Consider the following 22242-nt stretch of genomic DNA (forward strand, 5'->3'; position numbering starts at 1 on the left):
ATGATGAACGTCCCAGAATACTATGCAGGGAAAAATGTGCTGATCACCGGAGCAACAGGCTTCATGGGCAAGGTAACGGAGAGACTTTGCCTGACTTGAACCCGGCAATGTTTTAACAAAAAAAGAGAAGGAAACCTGTTTGGGAGGTCTTCAAGCAGATTCCTTTCACACTCCAACATGACAGCAGGAAACACAAGCAAATGAATGACTTTGTATTTGTCTGCGCTTTATTTGAGCTGCACCTGAGGCTTTTTTTTCTCCTTTTGTTAATTAGAGCATTTGCCACATAGGAAGTACAATATATACCCACCTAGTCTTCACACAGATCTGTTGATGCTTTCACAGCATGCAGTGAAGCATGAATATTGTCTACATGTTGCAACAATTTGATACATTTGCTGTTACAGAGTAGCACAACTACTGTATGTATTATTTTGTGAATTAAGCAGATACATTAGTCCTTTTTTGATTGTAAAGACTTGATTGAACGTGTTTTTAAATTTCATGTTTGTTCAGATGTTGTGGAGGAAGAGATATACTGCTCTCCACTTCCCCTCCAGCTGACAAATTGGTTCACTATTAATAGTTGACACAATAGTTATTAGTAGGGCTGGGTATTGGTACTCGATACCTTTTTTAAGGTATTAACTGAAAGAAATTGATACCAAGTAGCATCGAAACGTTTCCCATCAAACAAAACCTGCAACTGATCCTTTTTGTACCCAGAGCTAGAAAATATGACTATTTGCATGGACTTCAACACAAGCATTCTTTGATTTAATGCAATGGGTATCTAATGAAGTACTCAATCAGTATCAGTATCACTTTAAAGGTACTTGGATCATCATTTTTTAAAATGATACCCAGCCCAAGTTATAAGTGATGTAAAGTGCCAGTTATCCACTCAACGGTCCAAACAGAGATAGATATAGAAATAGAGAAGATAATTTGTTCCTCTTCCTCTGTGGTTATTAAAGGTGCTGCTGGAGAAGCTGCTGAGGTCTTGCCCGGGAGTCAAAGCTGCGTACGTGATGGTCCGGTCCAAAGCAGGCCAGAGCCCTCAGGCTCGCATTGCTGACATGATCAACTGCAAGGTAAGAAGCAGCGTCACAGATGCGCAGGAGTTACACTACCACACGCACAACAACACAAGCGGCATCACCACCTCCCCTGAGCAGGCGTTAACCTTTCCTTATTACCTGTCGTCATGGTGACCCAGCTATAAAGACAGGTGAGGCTAATGATAGAAAGAGCCAGAGGATAGGTTTCTCTACGGATGCTGAGGCCACACACTTAGGTTAGTGTTGTGTTGCACAGTAATTACAGTTACTTAGAATTTTTCTTTTTCTTTGTCCTTTTCCTTTTTATGCTGCATTCACTGGAGACAGGATTTAATGCTGTCATATTGGTAGCAAAACCTTTCAGGTGTTTTTTTTTTTTTTTTTTTTTTCATTTTTCTTTAAAAGTAGATTTGTCTGTGGCGGTGTTTAGCTCAGTGGGTAGAGCACACGCCCCATGTGTTGAGGCTACAGTCCTCACTGCAGGCGACCCCGGTTCCCCCTCTCTGCCTCCAGTTTCCTGTCTCTCTCTGTCCATTAAAAGGCACAAAAGCCCCCAAAAAATATACTTAAAAAAAAAAAAATGTAGATTTGTCTTTATTTTGATATATACACTCACTAGCCTCTTTATTAGGTACACCTATGCAATCCAATACAACAGCTCTACTTTAAATTCCACTTTATTACGTTAATACATGTTCAGTTTTTGCTGACATTGACATCAGGAAGGTGATAATTCTACTTTATATGTATTATTGAGGTCATGGTGGGTGATGGTGGTGTACTAGGATGCATTATAGTGGATGGTGTTCACTCCATTAACATACATGAGGGGGGCGAATTATTAGGAACACCAGTCAATATAATGCACCCCAATACACCACCACCACTAAATAAAACCACAGTAATAAGCATAAAGTAGAATTATCACTTTTTGACAATGTTAACAAGAAGTGAAAATGTATAAACTGTACAAACTTGACTTTACGTGCACTCAAAAACATGTATTCAGGTAGTGCAACAGGCTGTGGAGAGACTGTAGGTGGACACTGATTGTATCATCAGTTTCTAGGTAAAAAGAGATCAGGAGAGAAGTGGTCTAGAAGTCTGGGAGGGAGGAATGTGCTCACTTGATAGTCCAATAATTTATACTTTTAATAGAATTATGATGCGCTGTACCTTTTTTTGACATCAGTTTGACTTCATTATTTCCACTCAGTTGTTCGAGAGATTGCAACAGGAGCAGCCGTGCTTCGCAGAGAAGATCATCGCAGTGAGCAGCGACCTCACACTGCCAGAGCTGGACCTGAGTAAAGAGGATCAGAGCATCCTGGCCGAAAACATCAACATCGTCTTCCACTGCGCCGCCACCATCCGCTTCAACGAGCCGCTCAAGTGAGTCGTCGGTTTGTCTTTCTGCCAGTCACATGGATTTCTCTGGAATATACTTCTTATTTCTCTCTGATGGCACTTAGAGATTAACCCAAAAGAAATGAATTATTGATGCGTTTTTGTGAATGTTGTGTACCCAGTCAAAGCTGGAGAGTGTGTAGTGTTATGGGTGTTTGCTCTCGACTTGGCAGTAAAAGCATGATGGTATTGACTGATCGTGCCCAAAGTTGTTTGCTGTACACAGAGACATTTGATATCTGACACACACACACACACACACACACACACGCACACTCCTTCCTCCACAAATCACTTTTTTTCTGTAGGAAATGTGCACACAGTTTTTTCTTTTTTCCTGCTGAACTGCATTGACAAATAACTGCTAATTTAACCCTTAACCTATTCTTCACTTCTGAAAGACTGTGTTTGGAGTGAGAGGAACACATTTGTATAATCTCAGGTTTATTTAGCAGTGAGATAAGCAAGTCACATTACATCAACACCTTCCACATTTCATCGTTTTGTGTCCCTGTGGTTAGCAGCCGATTGACAACTGTATGGAAAAAAAACAAACATGAAATCTTCTTGACTCACAAGAGTGGGCCATTAGTCATAATCATTCAGCGTAAATCACTGCTTCAACATCAGTATGCTGGCATGTCACAACAACGGTGCTAACATACCAATGTGTACTATATTCACAATCTTAGCTTAGCCTGCTAGCATGCTAACATTCGCCAACTAGCACTAAACACAAAGTACAACCGAGGCTGAAGGGAATGTCATTAGTTTTGGACATAAATCATACCAATGTTTACCATATTTACAATTGTAGCTTAGCCTGTTGGCATGCTAATGTTTGCCAATAGAGCTAAACACAAAGTACAACTGAGGCTGAAGGGAACGTCATGAGTTTTTGTCATAAATCAAAGTACTGGACAGAGTAATATTTTGACCTAATGACAGCGCTGGAAGAAAAATAGCAACTGAAACAAATAGTCGACTGACTAAACCTTAACAAACTGAACTATTTGCTCACCACAACATTATTTTGCATAACATAGTGCATTACTGCATTATATCTACATCTTCTGTATCTTGTAAACTGTTTAATGGTAAAATAAAAAGTCCTGCACATCAGCACATTATGCCTTAACCACACTCTGGTTAGATGCCAGCTGCTTCTTATGTACTTGTTCAATCGAATCTAATTCCTTCTCAAATGAAAAAAACTAATGGAATATATGTCCTCTCTCAGAGATGCGATGCAGCTGAACGTCCTGGCCACACAGAAGATGGTGGCCCTGGCCCACAGGATGAAACACCTGGAGATCTTCATTCACATATCCACAGCCTACGCCAACTGCGACCGAGAGCTCATCGAGGAGATCGTCTACCCTCCTCCCGTCGACTACCGCAGACTCATCGATACCCTGGAGTAAGTGGATCTGGAGGGTTTCCAATGAACGGCCACTGCGACATCAACCACCTCCTTTTTTCCCCTCTAAACTTTAGTATAGAGTAGCGTGTTTAACGTTGGTTTATGCAGTTTTATGTGTTTGGGTTTTTTTGTTCTTTTTAAAAACCCATTTCTTCAGATTGCTAAGTGCACGAAAAGCAAGCAGGAAGGTATTATCAAGATTAATGTCAGCGATACACTCAGCACGCCAGCTTAGCCGTGGCGGTCCGGTAAATGGCTGCTCAGTAGGTCTAATGTTGTAGAGGCTGCCAGTCTCAGCTGCTGAGCTAGATTAGTAAAGCATTAGAAGCCCGTAGAGCCAGTATAGAGATTAGTGGGATGATTCTGAGGGGATTGTGCGTGTGTGTGTGTGTGTGTGTGTGTGTGTGTGCGTGTGTGCAGTAGTGTCGAGCTTTTGAGGGAACTTGGATGAAAGCAGAGAGACGCCACGCAGATGTTTCTACTTTGATCCGGTCGCAGAGTTAAACACTGAGGGGTGGCACGCAGCGTCTTTTTGTTTGCACATGGAGTTCAAGCCTCAAATAGCTTTAACTGTTCAAACGATGTGCAATCATGACTCATGTCTTTTTTACTTCCCCTTATTTCTTTTTTTTTTGTTCTTTTCAAATCCATTGAATAGCCAGGTGAATGATACACAGCCCTCCCATGTGTTTCAAACAAACACTTGAAATGTTTGTACGAGGTTTTTCTGTTGATTTTTGCCTTCAACCGAGCTGAACTGAACTGAGTGGCGTATCAGAGCTTTGGCAGCTTCAGATTAACCATTACCTCATCCACCCATGTGTTAGAGGTAGGGCCACGCGTCTAATAATACTCAATGATGTCTTGCTAAAAGCAAAGGGAAGGCCACAGCGTCAGCCCCAGCCAGAGAGAGAGATTTGTGCCACTTCACCACGTGCCATACTTGATTGTGTCTCTGTGACCTTGTTACATACACACACACACAAAGGTTTCATGAATCTTAGCCCAGCTTTTGTTCATACTAGATCAAAATGAATGAATCCTATGTGGGGTTTTAAGTGGATGTAATTCTGTTAATTCCACACTTGGCTCCTAACATTATAGACTTTTTGCATCTTTTTAAAAGGCTTGTTTGATCCTGGAGTGTTTTTTTGCTTCAGTCAGGCTTCAAAGACTGAAATCAACTCATGACAGGTGTCATATTATGCAGGACATATGATAGATGATTTTATTCTTGGATCTGACATTGACATAAAGCGTTGCTACGCCTCAGAGAACAGACACCTGCTGGACTGCTCTTTTGCATCTGATTTTCATGTCCGTCAAAACAAACAAACAAACATGGCGGCTGTTTAAAAAACAAAAACAAAAATCCAGTCATTTCTATCCAACAAAAGATGCTTCTTTTGAATAAATGTGTAAAAAAGACACAGAAGATTTTAATATGTGACAGAGCTTTGGATGGTTGAGAAGGATCAAGAGTTTGAGGAGCTTTCAGATAGTTTAAATGTTTGATTGGCAGTTTGAACCTTGAATCTCACACTAAAGACATTTTACTGCTTTAGAGGATGAAGGAAATAAGATTAATCAAGCCTTTTCCCCTCTTTGTCGCTTTTTTGATCTTTCTCTCCCTTTTCTCTTTCCCCATCTCCTTCAATCTTTATTGCTCTTTCACAATCACACACTTTTGCTCTTTCTTTCCCCCTCTCATTCAATTTTTTTTGCTCTTTTTTTCACTCTTTCCCCCTCTTTTGCTTTTTGTCGCTCTTTTGCTGTTTCGCCTTTTTTTACTCTTTCTCTCGCTCTTTCTTTCCCCCTCTTTCGCTCTTTCTTTTCACGCTTCCTTTCTTTTTTTCTCCTCCTTTCTTTTGCTCTTTCTTTCACTCTTTCTTCCGCTCTTTTTTTCTCTCTCCCAGCTGGATGGATGATGATCTGGTGTTGGCTCTGACTCCTAAGCTGATCGGGGAGCGTCCCAACACTTACACCTACACCAAAGCTCTGGCTGAGTACCTGGTGCAGCAGGAGGCGGGAGACCTCAACGTAGCCATCATCAGACCCTCCATCGTTGGAGCCAGCTGGAAAGAACCCTTTCCAGTGAGTGCTGCCTTTTTTTTTTTTTTAATGAATTCCTGCTTTTAACCCCAATACGGGAAGAAGGAAAACATTGTGTTGTGTACAAAGCTTCACTTGTGTTACTGGTTAGAATGTAGCAGGAAAGGGTGAGGCAAGGCATGGGGAAGAAAAAGGAAATGCAGCTCTGGGTTTTTTGGGTTTGTCCCATTTTCAAATGATGTTCCTCTGCACTAAATAATTTTATAGTATAATAATATGAATTTAGACTGTATGTATTTTAAAGGGGCAGAAAAAACCTCATTGTTCACCATAAATGAGGTTAAGATGTACATACCCTTAATGATTGGAGGAGAATATATACTCATAATACTGATCAAAACGTATAAAACTAGCTGATGGAACTAGAGATCAATTAATAAAATAAATACATTTTTAAAAAAAACAGGGTCTGGAAAAGGTTTTTGATGTTTTTCAAATATCAGATGCCACACTGTTAGGCAGAGAGGACACAGATCTGTCTGCAGCCAATACTCAAAACACAATACAGACTTTCTCAATCATCCAACTTTATTTATATAGCAGCTTAATTAAGTTAGTTGTAGTTCAAAGTGCTTCACAGTTGATTGACAAGTTCATAATAAGACAGAACAAGTGACATTAAAAAAACGATGAAGGAACAAAAACAAATAAAAAAAGAAAAATTCAGACCAATGCACACGAGAGAAAATAAGGTAAGATAAAAATACCACAAAAAAAGGCAAAATAAATAAGAGATTAAAAAGACAGAGAAACAAAATAGAATAAAATTGAATAAGATAAAACTTCCAGAACGATTGTGATAGTAAAATTACATAAAATAATGTTGAACAAATATTTAAAACATCAAAAGAAATAGAATAAAGAGACTGCGGACCATTCTTAATCAAAACCCAGGCTGAACAGGAAGGTTTGGAGTTTACTTGTGAAAAATGTCAACACGTCCAGCTGTTATCTGGTGCTCTGAAAGCACACAATCCACCAACACCGAGGCGCTCGCAGCTGTTGAGCAGTGAACGTGAATGTGAACGTGGAAGTGGTGGGAGAAGGAATGTGAGGAATGTGGAGTAAAGAATATTTAGAGTTCTGCATTTATGCCCCTTTTTATGAGGCATTCCTCACAACTGAATCTATAGTGATTATTGTATTTAATCAAGCATTGTATGATCTTGAAGCATGCACTTCCTCACATTTTAAAAAGTTAGAACCAGCAAATGTTTGATAACTTTTTGATATTAGATAAATAGTTTCTTGTCTGTTTTATTTATTTATTAAGAAAAAAAGAACAATCTGTTAGTTAATGAGCTATTCCAACAGTAATGTGAACGTGCTTCTGCTGTTTCAGGGCTGGATCGATAACTTCAATGGACCTAGTGGAATATTCATTGCGGTAAGTACTGAAAGAAGGTGCGCGTGTGTGTGTGTGTGTGTGTAGCCTTTGTCTCGTAGTAGCTGTGATTTTAACCTTAGCTTTTAACAGAGATTTGAAAGGTGTCGCCTAGCATAGCGTGAAATTCTGGAAACGACAAGCTGACAACTTCTTAATCCTTTTGTTGTTTCTCTAGCGACTGATTCGCTATTGTGTTTTACAAGTCAAGAAAATTACATTTTTATGGTCAGACCTAATTTGGTCTAACAATGGTTTGAAACAGGTTAGTAAGTACAGTACAATAACTACACTGCATCTGTTTGTTCTAATGAAAACATAACATTGTCTTGATCTGTAGGCTTTAAGTCTCTCTGTCTCTGTGTGTCTCTCTGTCTCTGTGTGTATAGGCTGGTAAAGGGATCCTGCGTACGATGAGAGCATCTAATGACGCCGTGGCAGACCTGGTTCCAGTAGACGTGGTCATCAATGCCACACTGGCTGCTGCGTGGTACTCTGGGTCGCAGCTGGCCAACAGGTTGGTTAGCACAATACACAGACATGTCCTCGATTGTGTTTACAAGCATAGTAACTGTTCTGAGGTCAGCAGCTGTGAACGTAGCAGTGAAATCTGTGTTCAGTTTAGTGAATAAAAGCGAGACAACTACCTGTGTCCTGTTTGCCACCTGCTGATTAAATTGAATCCCTGAAGTTGGTGACAATGGGTTAGCCTAGTCTGGCCAGACAAACAGAAATTGACTTATGTTGTATATGAACTATTTAACTCATAAAATCCCCCTTCTTAGCATCACACTCACCCCAACATATAAAAGCCCCAAACTCTCGTCTAACTCTTCACACTTAATATCAAACTCATGCTGGGTGTGTGGGCCATGTATGTAGGCTGCATATATGGTGTAAATGATTAAGGTGAAACTAAGGGTCCATGGTATTTGAATGTAATGACTGCAATTGTGGCATAGAATTATCTTAAACTCACAATAATATCGTTTATCGCGATTATTTCTGGGAGAATGTATCGTTCCAACAAAAGTAGTTATCGTGACAGGTTATCACACATGAATCTCCTCGTCTTTTTTTTTTTATTGTTGTACATTTCAAATATCTCCCTCTCATTACAGGCCGAAAAACATCTTGGTGTACAACTGCACGACCGGTGGGATCAACCCGTTCCACTGGGGGGAAGTCGGTATGTGTCACTTTATCTCTCCCTAAACACAGCCTGTGTAAAAGGCTGCTGACAATGGAAGCTCAGATGTTTCAGCATGGTGTCTAATGACACACTTTGGTTGACATCTGATCCTCTGCCTGCCCCACCCAGACTAGCAGCTTTTGTTCACGGGTTCCTGAGGATTCCTGGTGTAAAGGCAGTCATTATGGAGTGTTATTATAGTGCATGTCACTGGTGAAACCTACATTTTATTTTAACAGTCACACAGTAATACAGGACACATTGTAGATTTGAAGTGATTACACAATAGTGTTTAACTGATTTGTTGTTAGATTTTATGGTTTGGTTTGCAGTGATATTTCCAAATGCAGTGTATTCTGATGATTTGGTAGCTGTTCATAGCATCACGTGAAGTTCGTCTACTCTTCAATGACTTTAAAAGCTGAGATTGAAACTTCATTTTTGACCTGACAAATCATCTGAAAAATGAGAATGTATATGGGTCAGTGACTTTTTTTTTGTGTCCATGTGGTTTAGTCAAATTGAAAATCAACGTATGAATAACATTCTGTTTTCGTGGACCCACAATACTATCTGCCTTTTAATCCAGTTTGAGAGAATATATTAGAGGATTATGGCAAAAATGTCTAAGTGGTGTAACCTAAAAACTTTGTACCAAATAATTCAACTTGCTTAAAAACGCAAAATTTTCAATAAAACACCATATCAACTAGTTTGACATTCTAACTTTTTATATTAAATAAAGGTAATGGAATACAGTTGTTCTAAATATTACATTTAATCTGGGGAACCATGTCAATCAGGAACCATTCCAATATGTTTTGTATAAGTACACTTATACTAGCCTGGGTAAACCCATGCTCTCATTCCAGCGAGATTCTACTTAGCTCAGAAAGTTAGCATGGCCACCAAGACAAAATTTTCGCCTGAGATAGGGAACCAATCACAGAACGGGGAGGCGGGCTCAAGGCGATGATGACCGTAGAGCGACTCTGTTTACATCCAGCATCAGCTACAGCAACCACTCAAAGTAGCAGTAGATTGTGTGCTAAATAAATTGAGGAGTTCACTTTGAAAATAGAACAAAAACTTGCACTACATGATTTTTCCTTCATAAAAAGGATGTGTTTGCGCTGCTTCCTACAGGCTCTGAATACGTCATCGTCTATCGTTGATATGATTGGCTGTAAGTTTGTCCAGTAGCGTACAGAAGCTTTTGATCGACATTCGTTGATCCCGCCTCAAATACGAGGAAATGAACGGCTCCTCTCCAGACCCTAACTCAGTTTCACATGCGATTGAGATGCGGTCTGGTGTTAGCCAGGCTACTTAATTACACTGTAAGTGGATAAAATATTTAATGTTTATCATTCTTTTGTGGTTACACCATTTGACATTTTTAGGAGCATTCAGTCTTACTTTTAGTAAACAAAATGGTGCAATTGACATAAAATGTACATTTTAACAAACCTGATGCTGCTTTTAAAACTATTTTTTAATATAATAATAATAATAATAATAATATTAATAATAATAATAATACATTTTATTTATAATGCACTTTTCATAAAAGCAATCTCAAAGTGGTACAGAGTAAAAACAACACATAAATCAGCAATCATATATAATATACCCTTACCCAACATTTATATGTCACTGATCCATATCCATGATACAGTTGAAAGCCCCAGAACAACTACTAATGGACCATGTTCGTGAATAATTTTGCTAAAAATGTGTTGCCTTTTTGTGCAGCTCCAGCTCTTTGAGGAGACATCAGAAGAACTCCTTTTAACTGAAAATCCGTTTTAAACTGCAGTTTTGTGTCAAGTCTTTAATTGGATTGCACCATGTCGTAAGTCGTTAATTGTGTTCGTGTCTTGTGAACAAGATAAGGACTTGTTGGAGTGCCTTTTGATCAACTTGACCACTCAAAGAAAAGTAGTCAAATTAACAATATTTGAGTTGGCTGCAGTAAATTCAAACATTAGTTTTGACCAGAAGCATGACTAAACCTTTTGAATTAGGCATAGACATCTGAACAAGGCATCATGATATCTCACACTGTTCATTGATGACTTCTGTTTCTTAGAGTACCATGTAATATCCACATTCAAGAGGAACCCCCTCGAGCAGGCTTTCCGCCGGCCCAATGTTAATCTCACATCCAATCACCTAATCAATCAGTACTGGATCGCCGTGAGCCACAAAGCTCCGGCCTTCCTCTATGATCTGTACCTCAGGCTGATTGGACGAGAGCCCAGGTAACCTTATCATCGCCGAATCGGACCGCCCCTCTGCTGTTTTTCATTTATTTATTTATTTATTTTAATGCCAAAACCCCTCGCACACCCACACGCACCTCTGCTGCTTTACTCCTGTCCCTTTTTTTTCCCCCTTTCTTTTTTTTGTCCTCAGTAGCCTAACGTCTTACTGTAGCTGCGACGCTAATGTGTTACATGACGCTTGTGTGCAGTTTTTGTCGTGAGTTGAAGAATGCATAACCCAGCCGCTCTCCTACACAACAGGAGATTACCGATGGGTTCTGCACTCTTCACTAATTGCTACTTGCAATGTTTAGTATTCTTAGTTGGGTTTCCAAAAAAAGAAAGAAAGAGAAATCAGCACTGAGGTCATCTTAGTTCAGCTGATAAATGGACTAAGGTGGACTTAGGGTCTGAACATGTCTTTGGAAACCCAACCCAGGTGTCTGCCCTTTTTTTGAAACGCTTCTGCTAGCTGCTGATTGTGATAACGGTGAGTTAAGAGAACTGGATCCGTCGCCGCCGCCTTCTCTTTTTTTTTTCTTTCTTCTTTTTAAAATCAATCCAGATTCCTTCAGGTGTCCCGAATCTAACAGGCTAATCACACAGGGGCCTGAATCTAGCCTGCTATGAACAGGAGGAAGGGGCAACGCACATTCTTCCTTCATCTTGTGCTCTCTGTGTCCTCCCTGTCCTGTCGTATGTGTATCTCTCTCCTACAGAGTACTGTATAAACATGACCTTCAAGACCAATCCCTTAGAGCAGGCCTTCAGAAGGCCCAATGTCAATCTGCGCTCCAACCCCTTTACTAATCAGTACTGGACCACAGTCAGCCACACGCTGCCAGCCCTGCTCTATGACGGCTATCTCAGGCTGACAGGTCGCAAACCCCGGTAAGGTTACAAGTCCCCCACCCTCTCTCTCCTCTCTCCCCCTCTCCTACCAGTCAGCCCCTACCTACCCCACAACACCCACCCACCCTCCCCTCCCACTGTCTGCTCCAATGGGTGTGTTGTGTTTTTTTTTTTGTTTTTTTTTTGACTGGTTGTGTGGGAACGAGGAAGGATCGGGAGCACAAAGTTTGCTGTGTCTTCATTCGACCTCACAGCATCAGCTGAAACTAAATTGTGCATGTTTTCAGCTTTGCTCTATTTTTGGGATTTTTTTTTTTTGATGCACCTTTTTTTCTTTTTTTATTAAGAGAAGAGTGCACCACTTATTTGCCCTTTTTTGTGTGTGTGTGAAAGAGCCATGCTGTGAACATGACATCCATTACTTTCATCATCCACCAATCATGGATTATATCCTAAGGCACTGTTAGACCCTTTTTTTTTTTTTTCTTTTTTTTAAGCAGATTCAGGAAGTTGTGTTTGGAGCGGAGACAGTTTACGTCCCCACCGAATACAACACACCTTTTTTTTATTTGCATGTTAAATTAATGGTACCCTCCATTAATATGTTCTCCTCACTCACTCTTACTGAAAGCCAGAGGTATTTCAGACCTGAAATGTTTCTCGGTTTGGTCACAATCCAAAATTTCACACAGTGTTTGGCAATCTGGTTTGGTTTGGGAAGCTAACTCGCATTCAAGAGGGTGTGATTTGATCCTAATGGGGTTTGTCACCAGCTGTAAGTAATGATTATCTCTGCCTCTATGTGCTGATCGACCATGCATGTTTGTCACATCGTCTGAATCACCTGCCTTCACAGGAGGAATCTGAGTCATCTCAATCTGCCTCTTAGTGTAAACATTTAAAACAATACTTACTCTGAAATCTTGACTATTGGATCAAAATCCTTCTATAAGAAAATAGAAGACTTCGACTTTAAAATCACTAAATGTAAAGCTGTGCAGTTTGAAGGCTCAGAGACTGCTGCTGTTGTTTGACTCTCATCCTAACAACCACAACAACACCAATCACCTGAATCTGAACTAACCCCCGAAATCAAGTAACTGGATTGACCGGTGTTAACAGGAGGACAGTTTCTATCTAAAACATGCTGCCCCCAGCCCTAAAGCACATTTCATCCATTTATCTGTGAGTTTAAGTGATTTGGGGTTTAATATTAAATCGGGCCACACAGTTCATGTGTGTCTGTCCTCCTGACCTGCACACAGAGGAAATCCAGTTAGTCCTCAGCTGATTTGTATCAGTCACTGTTCCCGTGCAGAGGAAAGATGATCCCAGCTACTTACAGCGCTCTGAAAAAGTTTTGAGGCCTTGCTATTGGCTTATTTTTTTTTTCTCATGAATGACCCAAAATTCCTGACCCAAATCAGAGTAATCTTCATGTTCTTTATTAACTCTTTATTGGCTGCCTTTTTAAAACCTCACTCTGTCGCTGTCAAGTGAAAACCATGTACAGTATCTCCCTATTTAGTTATTTCTAATATAAACTGAACTTGAACCATTTTTAAAGATTCTAATGCTCAATAAAACATTAAATTAAATTTAAAAAAGCGAAGAAAATAGTTTTTCTTGGCTCAAAAATATGCAACAAAAGTGATATTTTGGAGATCTGTGGTTTTCACAGGACAATGATAATCTAAGTCATAAGTACAAGTTGAGATCATGCAAGAGGTTTACAAACACATAGCGCTGTATAGCTCATATGATCATCTGCACATGTCCAAATAATTAGAAACAAAACCTGCTTAATCAAATCATATAGATGATCTGATGTTAAATAGTTGGAGAGTACATTTAAATTCTATGTTGGTTAAATAACTGTCAACTTATCTGCCTCTACTCTCCCCACCTCCAACACTGCGGTACCCCATCCTCATCCATTATTCCACCTCTGTTTACATCCACAACCCCAATCCACCACCACCACCACCACCACCACCCCCCTCACATCCCTATCCTCTCCCCTGTATCTCTCTCTCTCTCTCTCTTTCTGTCTGTCCTGCCATCGCCTTTTTAAAAAAAATCCATTCCAATACTTTCTCTCCTCACCTCCTCCTCCACCTGCTCTCTAATCTTAAGGATGATGAAGACAATCACTCGCCTCCACAAAGCAATGATGGTGCTGGAGTATTTCACCAGTCACTCCTGGGCTTGGAACACAGACAACGTGTCCATGCTGATATCCCAGATGAGCCCCGAGGACAAGAAGGTACGATAATAAATGAACTGCGACCACACTTGTACGCTCTCCACATCATTCACACTTTGTCCACACACACACATACACACACACACACACCAGGCATTTACACTCTGTGGTGATGGCAGACAGATTTACCACTCAGTGCGTTAATGTCTGATAGTAGGCCGGACACAATGGAATGAGTCATTCATTCGCTGCTGACCTCAGTTTGTAGTGAATGGGACGTTGTTCAGGAAAAAGCGAAAGACTTTTTTATTTTTTTAATGTCCTTTAACACACAAGACCCTATTTTTTCCTGTAATATGAGACACTGACATTTTTGTCCTTGTCCTCTTGACGTCAGCACATCTGATGACAGAATAATCTCAAGTCTTCATAGTGGGGTTTTTTTTTTTTTTTTTCGATCTTGAATGAAATGTCTCTTGAAATGGAGGGTTTTAAGTCTGTGGTGTTATTATCCCACACAAAGAAAAAGAAGCTACAGGCTGGTTTGGAGGATCAAGGACTTTAATTCCCTGAAGGGCAGCCACTGCCTGTGAAGCTGCCAACTATGACACCACCACCACCACCACCACCACCTCACTGTTACATGAACTAACCACAAGCCATGCACCACTCTACCTTCCTCATCTCTCAGCCAATCATCAGCTTTCTTCTCCCCTCCCTTCAAGTGTCTCTTATGAGACAGATACTCAAGCAAACATTACAACAATTAAAACCATTGTTTAGTTATTTATTTAGTTATAACAAGCACCTTTTTATCTAGCCCATGCTCCACCTACTCAAAGCAGAAATGGAAGTGTATCACTATCACTTTACCAGCATACATTAAAAGCCTGTATGTGTTAAACTGCATGTCTCTATCAAATGTTGTCAGATATACAAATAAAAAGCACCACACAGATGTTTACACTGTACAGCTGTGGTTCTCTAACTTTTTCATATCAACGATTCCTAAACCAGGTATGTTCAAACTATTCCATAAAGGGTTCATGTGCCTGCAGGTTTTTGTTCCAACCAATCAACTGTCTAAAGACTGAGATCAGCTGATTAAATGAGTGAAGCCTGGTGTGCTCATATATATGCACATCTTCCTTTTGAAGATACACAGCACATGCTCTTATCAACCAGTAACACTACATATAAGCTCTCATATTTGAAGCTTCTGCAGCACACTGACTGTACATCTCCTTTTTGTTTTTTTTATTCTCACAGGTGTTTAATTTCGACGTGCGCCAGCTGCACTGGGCAGAGTACATGGAAAGTTACTGCATGGGCACCAAGAAATACGTCCTGAACGAAGAGCTGTCGGGGCTGCCCGCCGCACGCAAACACCTCAACAAGTAAGAGTCTGTTGACTCAAACACGCACACACAGAAAACACTGTATGGGAACACTGTAGGCGCTCACAGATGGCTGCCATTTTCTGTCAGAAGTGGGCGGCTTTTGTTTCATCAAGATAATTCTTCGCATTGGCACTTTAATATCCTCCAGGGTTTTCAAGTACTTTGTTTATCCTTCCATTAACTGCTGATATGTTGCATTTTCCAGGAGTAAACTACTTCAGATTATCATTCCTAGTGTACAGTACAGTTACAGTATCACTAATCCTCTCTGCTTTAAGCTTGGGAGTCATTCAAGCATGCAGGAAATCTCAATAGAAAATTAAAAGGAAAGTTTAACTTGAATATATAATATATGTGTGTGTGTGTGTGTACATAGAATAATCAAGTGTGTATCTGTGTTCCAGGCTGAGGAACATCCGCTACACCTTCAACACCGTCTTAGTGGTGCTCATCTGGCGCGTTTTCATCGCCCGATCCCAGATGGCTAGGAACATCTGGTACTTCGTGGTGAGCCTCTGCTTCAAATTTCTCTCCTACTTCCGAGCCTCCTCCACCATGAGATAATGACCCCCCCCCAGTCACGGCGGAGGGAAGGTGGCAAGGAGGCTGGTGGGTGAAGAAATGGAAGAAAAAACAGTGGATGGGTGTGGATGGAAGATTTGTTTTTTGAGAGGTGCCTGAGCTCAAAGCCCTTAAAAGTGGCCCTATGCTGTCCGTCTCCTGCCCCCGTGCCCCCCCCTCCACCTCGACACTCGAGGATCTGATGGAACCATAAAACCCGGCTACACATCATGAACACAGACAGAGCTACTGGACCAGGCTGGAGGGCACTGCAGTCTAAATGTCTCACATTTCGGATCTTTCTCACCCGATCTCTTGCATTTCATAAAAATCAAAGGGTATGGATTAACATCGCAACATACAACACTCTTTGACTAGCTGGGTGGGGGGGGCAGGACCACATGCTCTCATACTGTTCATTTACAGGCTGTACTCCCACTTGTCTCTAAGCTCCAGAGCTCTGTAACCCTGCTCCATCTTTTTCCGTCTGCTCGCCTGCCTGCAAAACAAAGCTACGCGCCGGATGATGCACCGCTGCAAAAATCCTCAGCTGGTTTTAAATCAGTCCAGGCTCTGTTCCTGAAGAGCCTCTGCTGTATATGTCATTTTTCATTGAAGAACTACTCCAAGTGCTGTGTACGTTTTCTTTTTCTGCTGTCACCTGAAAACAAAACTTTCTTTTTTCCTCTTCTTTTCTCTCCTATTAAGTTAATGTGTAGTCCTCATCAGTCAATCAGTAGTGGGGACTGTGGAAATGTGTTAAAACGCTGTTTCAAAAATGTATAATAAGGTTTGTTTTGGGTTTGTTTTTTGTTTTTTTTCATGTGGCAGCAGCATGTGGCAAGAAAAGCATAAACTACACTCACCTCCTTTGGGGCATCTGAGCTTTGTTTTGCACATCTAGTTGAAGTAGGATTCTGTATTGACTTAGGTCATTTTCAGAAAGGCTTTTTTTTTTTTCTTCAAGGACATGTTGGTCTAAGAATCATCGCCCTCCCAACCCCAACTCCCAAAAACCAAAGCCATGTCAGCAAATGTTTATCACAGTTGCACCGACAACTTGGCGGAAAGGGTTGATGGGTGGGGGGTGGGGGGGTCGGTTAGCTTATACGCACATCCCTCTCAAAGACTCGTCATTAGTCGCCTTCTTCCTCCTTCTTGGCAAAGACAGGCGCTCAACTATAATGGACTTAGGCACGTCCTCAGGCGGACCGCGGTGGCTAGTTCCCCTAATTACGACCAAGCACAATGTAGATTGTAAGATGATGGCTTTACCCAGTGCCTACAAACTCCTCGCATCAGCAGATCTTGCAAATCAAGCTTCTTCTTCTTGTTCTTCTTCTACAGGTTCCTTTTGTGTCATGCGTGAAAGTCTTAAAAGCAATTTTTGCCAAAAATACCTCTTAGCTAACGGACTCGTAGCTCAGCAGAGGATGAGATGGATGTAGTTGAGAGAAGAAATTTCATCACCCTTTTTTTGTTTTTTGGCTTCTTTTTCTCCAGTATGCTTGAGAATTGAATCATGTTCATTAGTAGTTAGAGACTTGAGTCATAAACAAATGCCGATTCTTTCATTCTTTCTTTTTTAGCACTCTACTTTTCAGGTAGGTCTAAGTGTAGCTTGCTGTCTCCACGAAAGGTTTTATTACTGTAGTTATTGTCCTCTTTTGTGTGTTGAAGTAACTACGGGTCCTAGTTTATCATGTTACTGGTCTATTTACCACCTAAGTTTCTGCTGTAAATACAGGTGTACAGGATTTGTCTTTTGCCGTTAATACCCTGCTGTTACACATCTGGACCATTCTGTTGCCTTCATCACTCTCCGTGTTGCTAAATGGGATATTTGCCTTTTCAGACAGGAAATGATGTAGGCTTGTTTCAGAATTGGCATCAGCTGAAATTGTATTTTCTTACATCAGATTTTTTTTTTTTTTTTTAAGGAATTCACCCTCAATGCCCTAGTAAGTCTTCAGCTATCACACCTGAGGTTTACTTTGGTAACTGTGTGCACTTTGTTGTACTTTCTTTTTTTTTTTTGTTCCCTCCCCCCTAATTCTCAAGCACACTACAATGTTTGAAGAAGCGGGGTGTGTGATGGTCTTCGGTTGTGCTTGCATGCGTCTCCTCAGAGTGTCTTAGGCCAAACACCTACATGTACGTCCTGCGAATGTCCTGGAGTCATTAAAATAATGTGATTTCGGTCTTTTTCACTCTCGAAGCATGAGCCCTTTTTACACAAGATCATGCGACTTTGTTTTTTTTGTTGTTGTTGGAAAGTGTGAATCGTGCCTGAACTTTTTGTCAATATTCTAACAATGTGAAAAGAGCGCAATCAGATCTATGTTTTCTAATTATTTTGTGAACAGCTCTATTTAGGTAGACTTCCAATTATAACAAAACAGATGTATTTTTATGCTAATGACATGGCGTGGCTATTTTACTGACACAAAGCTTACAGAACCGACTTCAGCTGCTGTAAATAATACTTTCAAATCAATATGTAAACTGAATTGCAGTATGTTCAGAGCTGAATTTGTTATAAGTTGCTTGACATTTGACTATGCTATGTATGTGTATGTATCTTTTTTTTTTGTTGTTGTTTCTCTCTGAATGTAATAGAATAACAGCCTGACTTCTTTGCACAGACAGAATCTTCCTCTGACTCCTGAAACAAGAAATTAACAATACTGTAATTGCCTGTAATTTTAATATAAAGCAAATGTTTGTTTATGGGAGGGAGGTGCTATAAATTCTTGCTGTTGTAACTTTGTCATGTGACGGTGTGAGTGAGTAGGTCAGTCATGCCGTGGTGAACGGCCGTTGTAATGCTCTCGTGTAGTGTTGTGGATGGAAAATGGCGACGGCGTGTCTAATTCAGAGTTCCTCTTCACCTTCTCACTTTTGATGTCAGGAACTCAGACTACTGAATCATACCAATGGTTTGTTAATCAAACAGGGCATTGCACACAAGTAACATCAGCATCAATTCCACTTGGAACAAATCCTAAATGGCTACACAATGATCCATTACTCAAGTAACTTAAAGCCCCTGAAGTTGAGGTCTGTTTAACATCTAATATTTGTTACTAAATACACAAAAAAGTAATAACTCGACATTTTGGTTTATCCGCTGATTTGCATTATTGACGAGAGTTTGATTAGATTGATAAAGCTCATGTCTGTATGCTAAATATGAGGCTATAGCTAGTTAGCCTGGCTATCTGAAATTTGAATCAAATGAACCTATCAGCACCTCTGAAGTTCACAAATGAACTGACAGTTCTGATGGGTTTTCAGGACCTTTTTAAGGAAGCTTGTCAACTTGAAAAATGGATGAGAGTTCTTGAAACATTTGGATTTTGCACTCACACACTGGTTTATGTATATAATGCTTTATTTTCTTCTGATTTCCCACCAGGCTATTGTTCACTAAATTCTCTGTTCTTAGGGGTTTTTTAAAAATAAAAGTTTTGTTCTGCGAAAACATGTATTCTTCAACCTTTTACAGGTTGTTGATGCGTTGTTGTTCTCATGACGTAAAATGTTATCAGTCTGTTTTTTTCCTTCTGCGTGTTTTAAATTGGATGGCCTGTGTATCGACTGTCTGCATCAAAGTAAGATTTTTGATTTTATTTTTTGATATTCCTGGCTTCATGTTTCCAAAAGTGTTACGGCTGCTCCTTTTGACATGGCCAACACAACCATGGGTCCATAGGATTACACTCTACTAGGATAAGAATGCAAATTGTAGGTGACATCTTATGTGGGTCTTGAGGTGGCTTGTTTACCTCTCCTACCTTGGGCACTGTGACAAGCAGATACCACTGTGTCCAGTTTTCAGAAGGAGAAAAAAAGAGCTCTTGCCACAGTCATTGTCAATGTGAAACTTTCAAGGAAAAAAACAAATCAATGGGTGCCTTTTTTGTTTGTAAACCAAAAAGATGGAATAAACCATGTTTAATCCTCTCCCTGAGTCACACGTGTCTTTCCTTTTAGATGTCTTGACTCTAGTCTATGTTATAGCATCTTTCCCTGCAGACACCATGACCATGGAGTGATGGTATGATTGACAGTGAAACAAAAGAACCATTAGTCTCAATCTGTCCAGCTGACCTGTTTCCTGTGGTGCATGACAGATCTGTTCTCCACCTCACTCACTGTATCTGGAAGCCAGATTAAAGTGGAGGCTATTGAACAGCTCCATTAAGATTTAATGCTGCCATTCAGGATTATACTCTTACTGTATGAATGGATGGATGGGCCTGTCCTCCTTTTGGATGGCTCAGTTTTCATCTTCTAGAAACAGCTTCTTGGAGCCCTGTGTGAAACACTGCCTTATTATAATCAAATACCATGTCACTTTCATATTTAGTGTCAAGTTTAAAAGTCTATGATTGGGTTAATTGAGTTTAGGTTGTTGCACATAAAAGCTATGAAAGTGCAGCCGGTGTCGGTTACCGTTTAAACTCATGCAGGGACACCAGTAACACGATTACTGTTCCACATAAACGCTGTTGAGTCTGATCTGTTGCCCTCAATTGACTGGTTGCTAAGCAAGCTGACGCTGGAGATGGTGTCTGGATTTTGTTGCACACTGGAGAGGTTTTGTTTTTCATCAGTAGAGACGAGGTTGAGGCAAACAGTCATGAAACCAATCCTATTTAGACATTTACTGTGTAAAAGTGTGCAGTTGTAGTCTCGTTTCATCTTTTTTTTCATCAAAATTTTATTTTTATTTTTCAAAATCGAAGCATGCTCCTGGGGTTGAATTTCTATATTTTAAGACAGACTGGTATCCACTTCAGCACTCACTTTAAGAAGTTTAACCTATGCCTTTTCCTTATACCAAAACTAAAGCTACTAAATGAAGTAGCACAGCATTGCTGATACATGTCATCATAACCTATTTAGGGATAATCATGATATCCCTAAACACAGTCAGTCTTTAGCTGTAATCTCCTCTGTCTAAAAACCTCCACACTGTTCAGTCTTCTCTCTGATGGTTTATGGGGAAACAGGGATTTGTCAAAGGCAAGTCAAAATAAACATATTAAACTACAATCTTAGATTATTTTCTTTATGTATGTCCTTATTAAAGAACACAAGAAACCTTTGAGTGTTTCAGGGCTGCATGTTAAGATTTTTGTGGTGTTAAGATGGTTGATTTTTTCCCCCTATCTTCACAGAACTTTGCTTCTGTATAAAGTTGGTGTTACAACATGCAACATGGCTTTGATGAATGTATGTCTTTTCAGCATTTAAATATTTTAAAAATTGACCATTTTTGCTGGCACCTCCTTATCTAGGAGTCTTAATGCATCAATTTTAACTAGCTGTGCTATCTATAGTCAAGATTATGTCTATAAATGACACTAATAAAGCTGGAATAAATCAGTATAAAGATGGAGATAAAAGGTTGGAGATACAAATTAGTGCAATGGATGAGGTGCTGACTGTGAATGAATAGGAAGAAGTAGCCTGATTTTCTTAACTGTCTTAGTTTTATATCACTCTTGGCCATTCTCTGAAGTGCACAGCCCTGTTTGCCTAACTAAGGCTGCTGTTGGCATCTTACCATCTCAAATAAATTGCCTTTAACAATGAAACATTATCATAAAATGCCTGTTGCATCCGGCTTTCCATAAAAAATTCATGAACATTAAATGCCTTCATAACTCTCTTGCTCCGGAGCAAAGCCAGAGACAAATGCCCTGACACTGATCTGAGTTGATCTGTGTGGTAGTAATGGTTTTAATCCTTTTGACAGTACACAAACAGAAACATAACAAACACACAATAAGCAGTGACTCACTTTTCTCTTCGTGTTTCCCTCTATTGTGTGGCTCGTCATGTGCTGAAAACAGTCCTACAGGTATTTAATGCTCCTCTCTGGAACACCTGACAACAGCCGCCTGGCAACAGTGACCCAGCAACCATGCCAGGCACTGAGTCACAACCAGCCGAGCTCGCCCAGTGGGACCTAGGCCGCTGGGCTGCATAAACAGGAACTGGGGGCTTACGAGGCTTAGAGTGGGAGCCCTGAGGCATAAAATACACACACGCTGAATTTCTATACCGATGAATGTTAATGTGTGGGCCTGTCAGCAATTAAAGTAATAACCTTGGTTGTTGTTGTATTGGTAGCTGTTCACTTTGCTAGTTAATGATGATTCAATCTGTAAGTTCCTGAAGGTTTTTAGATTTGCTGTTGTAAACACTTGTGTAATGAGTCTGTAATGGGAAGAAGCCACACAGGAAGTGATGGAAATACATTGCTGGATAGAGTCAGATAGAACTGAGAAGTAGGTATGAGCAAAGATAACCAGTAGATTAACAGCATGTATACCTAAAGCTGCACTTAGGAATATTTTCCATAT

At 40.2% G+C, this 22242-nt stretch overlaps 1 protein-coding gene across 1 annotated transcript; it reads left to right on the top strand.

Annotated features, from left to right (window-relative positions):
* Positions 1 to 16179, top strand: far1 (fatty acyl CoA reductase 1). Its single transcript, XM_053319311.1, has 12 exons — positions 1 to 72; positions 978 to 1094; positions 2278 to 2453; positions 3709 to 3888; positions 5808 to 5985; positions 7346 to 7390; positions 7777 to 7904; positions 8509 to 8576; positions 11566 to 11737; positions 13835 to 13964; positions 15174 to 15301; positions 15709 to 16179. The coding sequence occupies exons 1-12, from the start codon at positions 1 to 3 to the stop codon at positions 15866 to 15868; spliced, it is 1554 nt and encodes a 517-aa protein (XP_053175286.1). The 3' UTR covers positions 15869 to 16179.
* The last annotated feature ends 6063 nt before the right edge of the window (positions 16180 to 22242 follow it).

The sequence above is a fragment of the Scomber japonicus genome, chromosome 5 (genome assembly GCF_027409825.1).
Source record: "Scomber japonicus isolate fScoJap1 chromosome 5, fScoJap1.pri, whole genome shotgun sequence".
Taxonomy (NCBI): domain Eukaryota; kingdom Metazoa; phylum Chordata; class Actinopteri; order Scombriformes; family Scombridae; genus Scomber; species Scomber japonicus.

Bases quoted from the DNA above. Each gene is read 5' to 3' on its own strand.
- far1 (XM_053319311.1), top strand. From the start codon at position 1: ATGATGAACGTCCCAGAATACTATGCAGGGAAAAATGTGCTGATCACC. The intron at 5,986-7,345 runs GTGAGTGCTGCC...CTGCTGTTTCAG, and splicing joins GCTGGAAAGAACCCTTTCCA to GGCTGGATCGATAACTTCAA. The intron at 7,905-8,508 runs GTTGGTTAGCAC...CTCTCATTACAG, and splicing joins GGGTCGCAGCTGGCCAACAG to GCCGAAAAACATCTTGGTGT.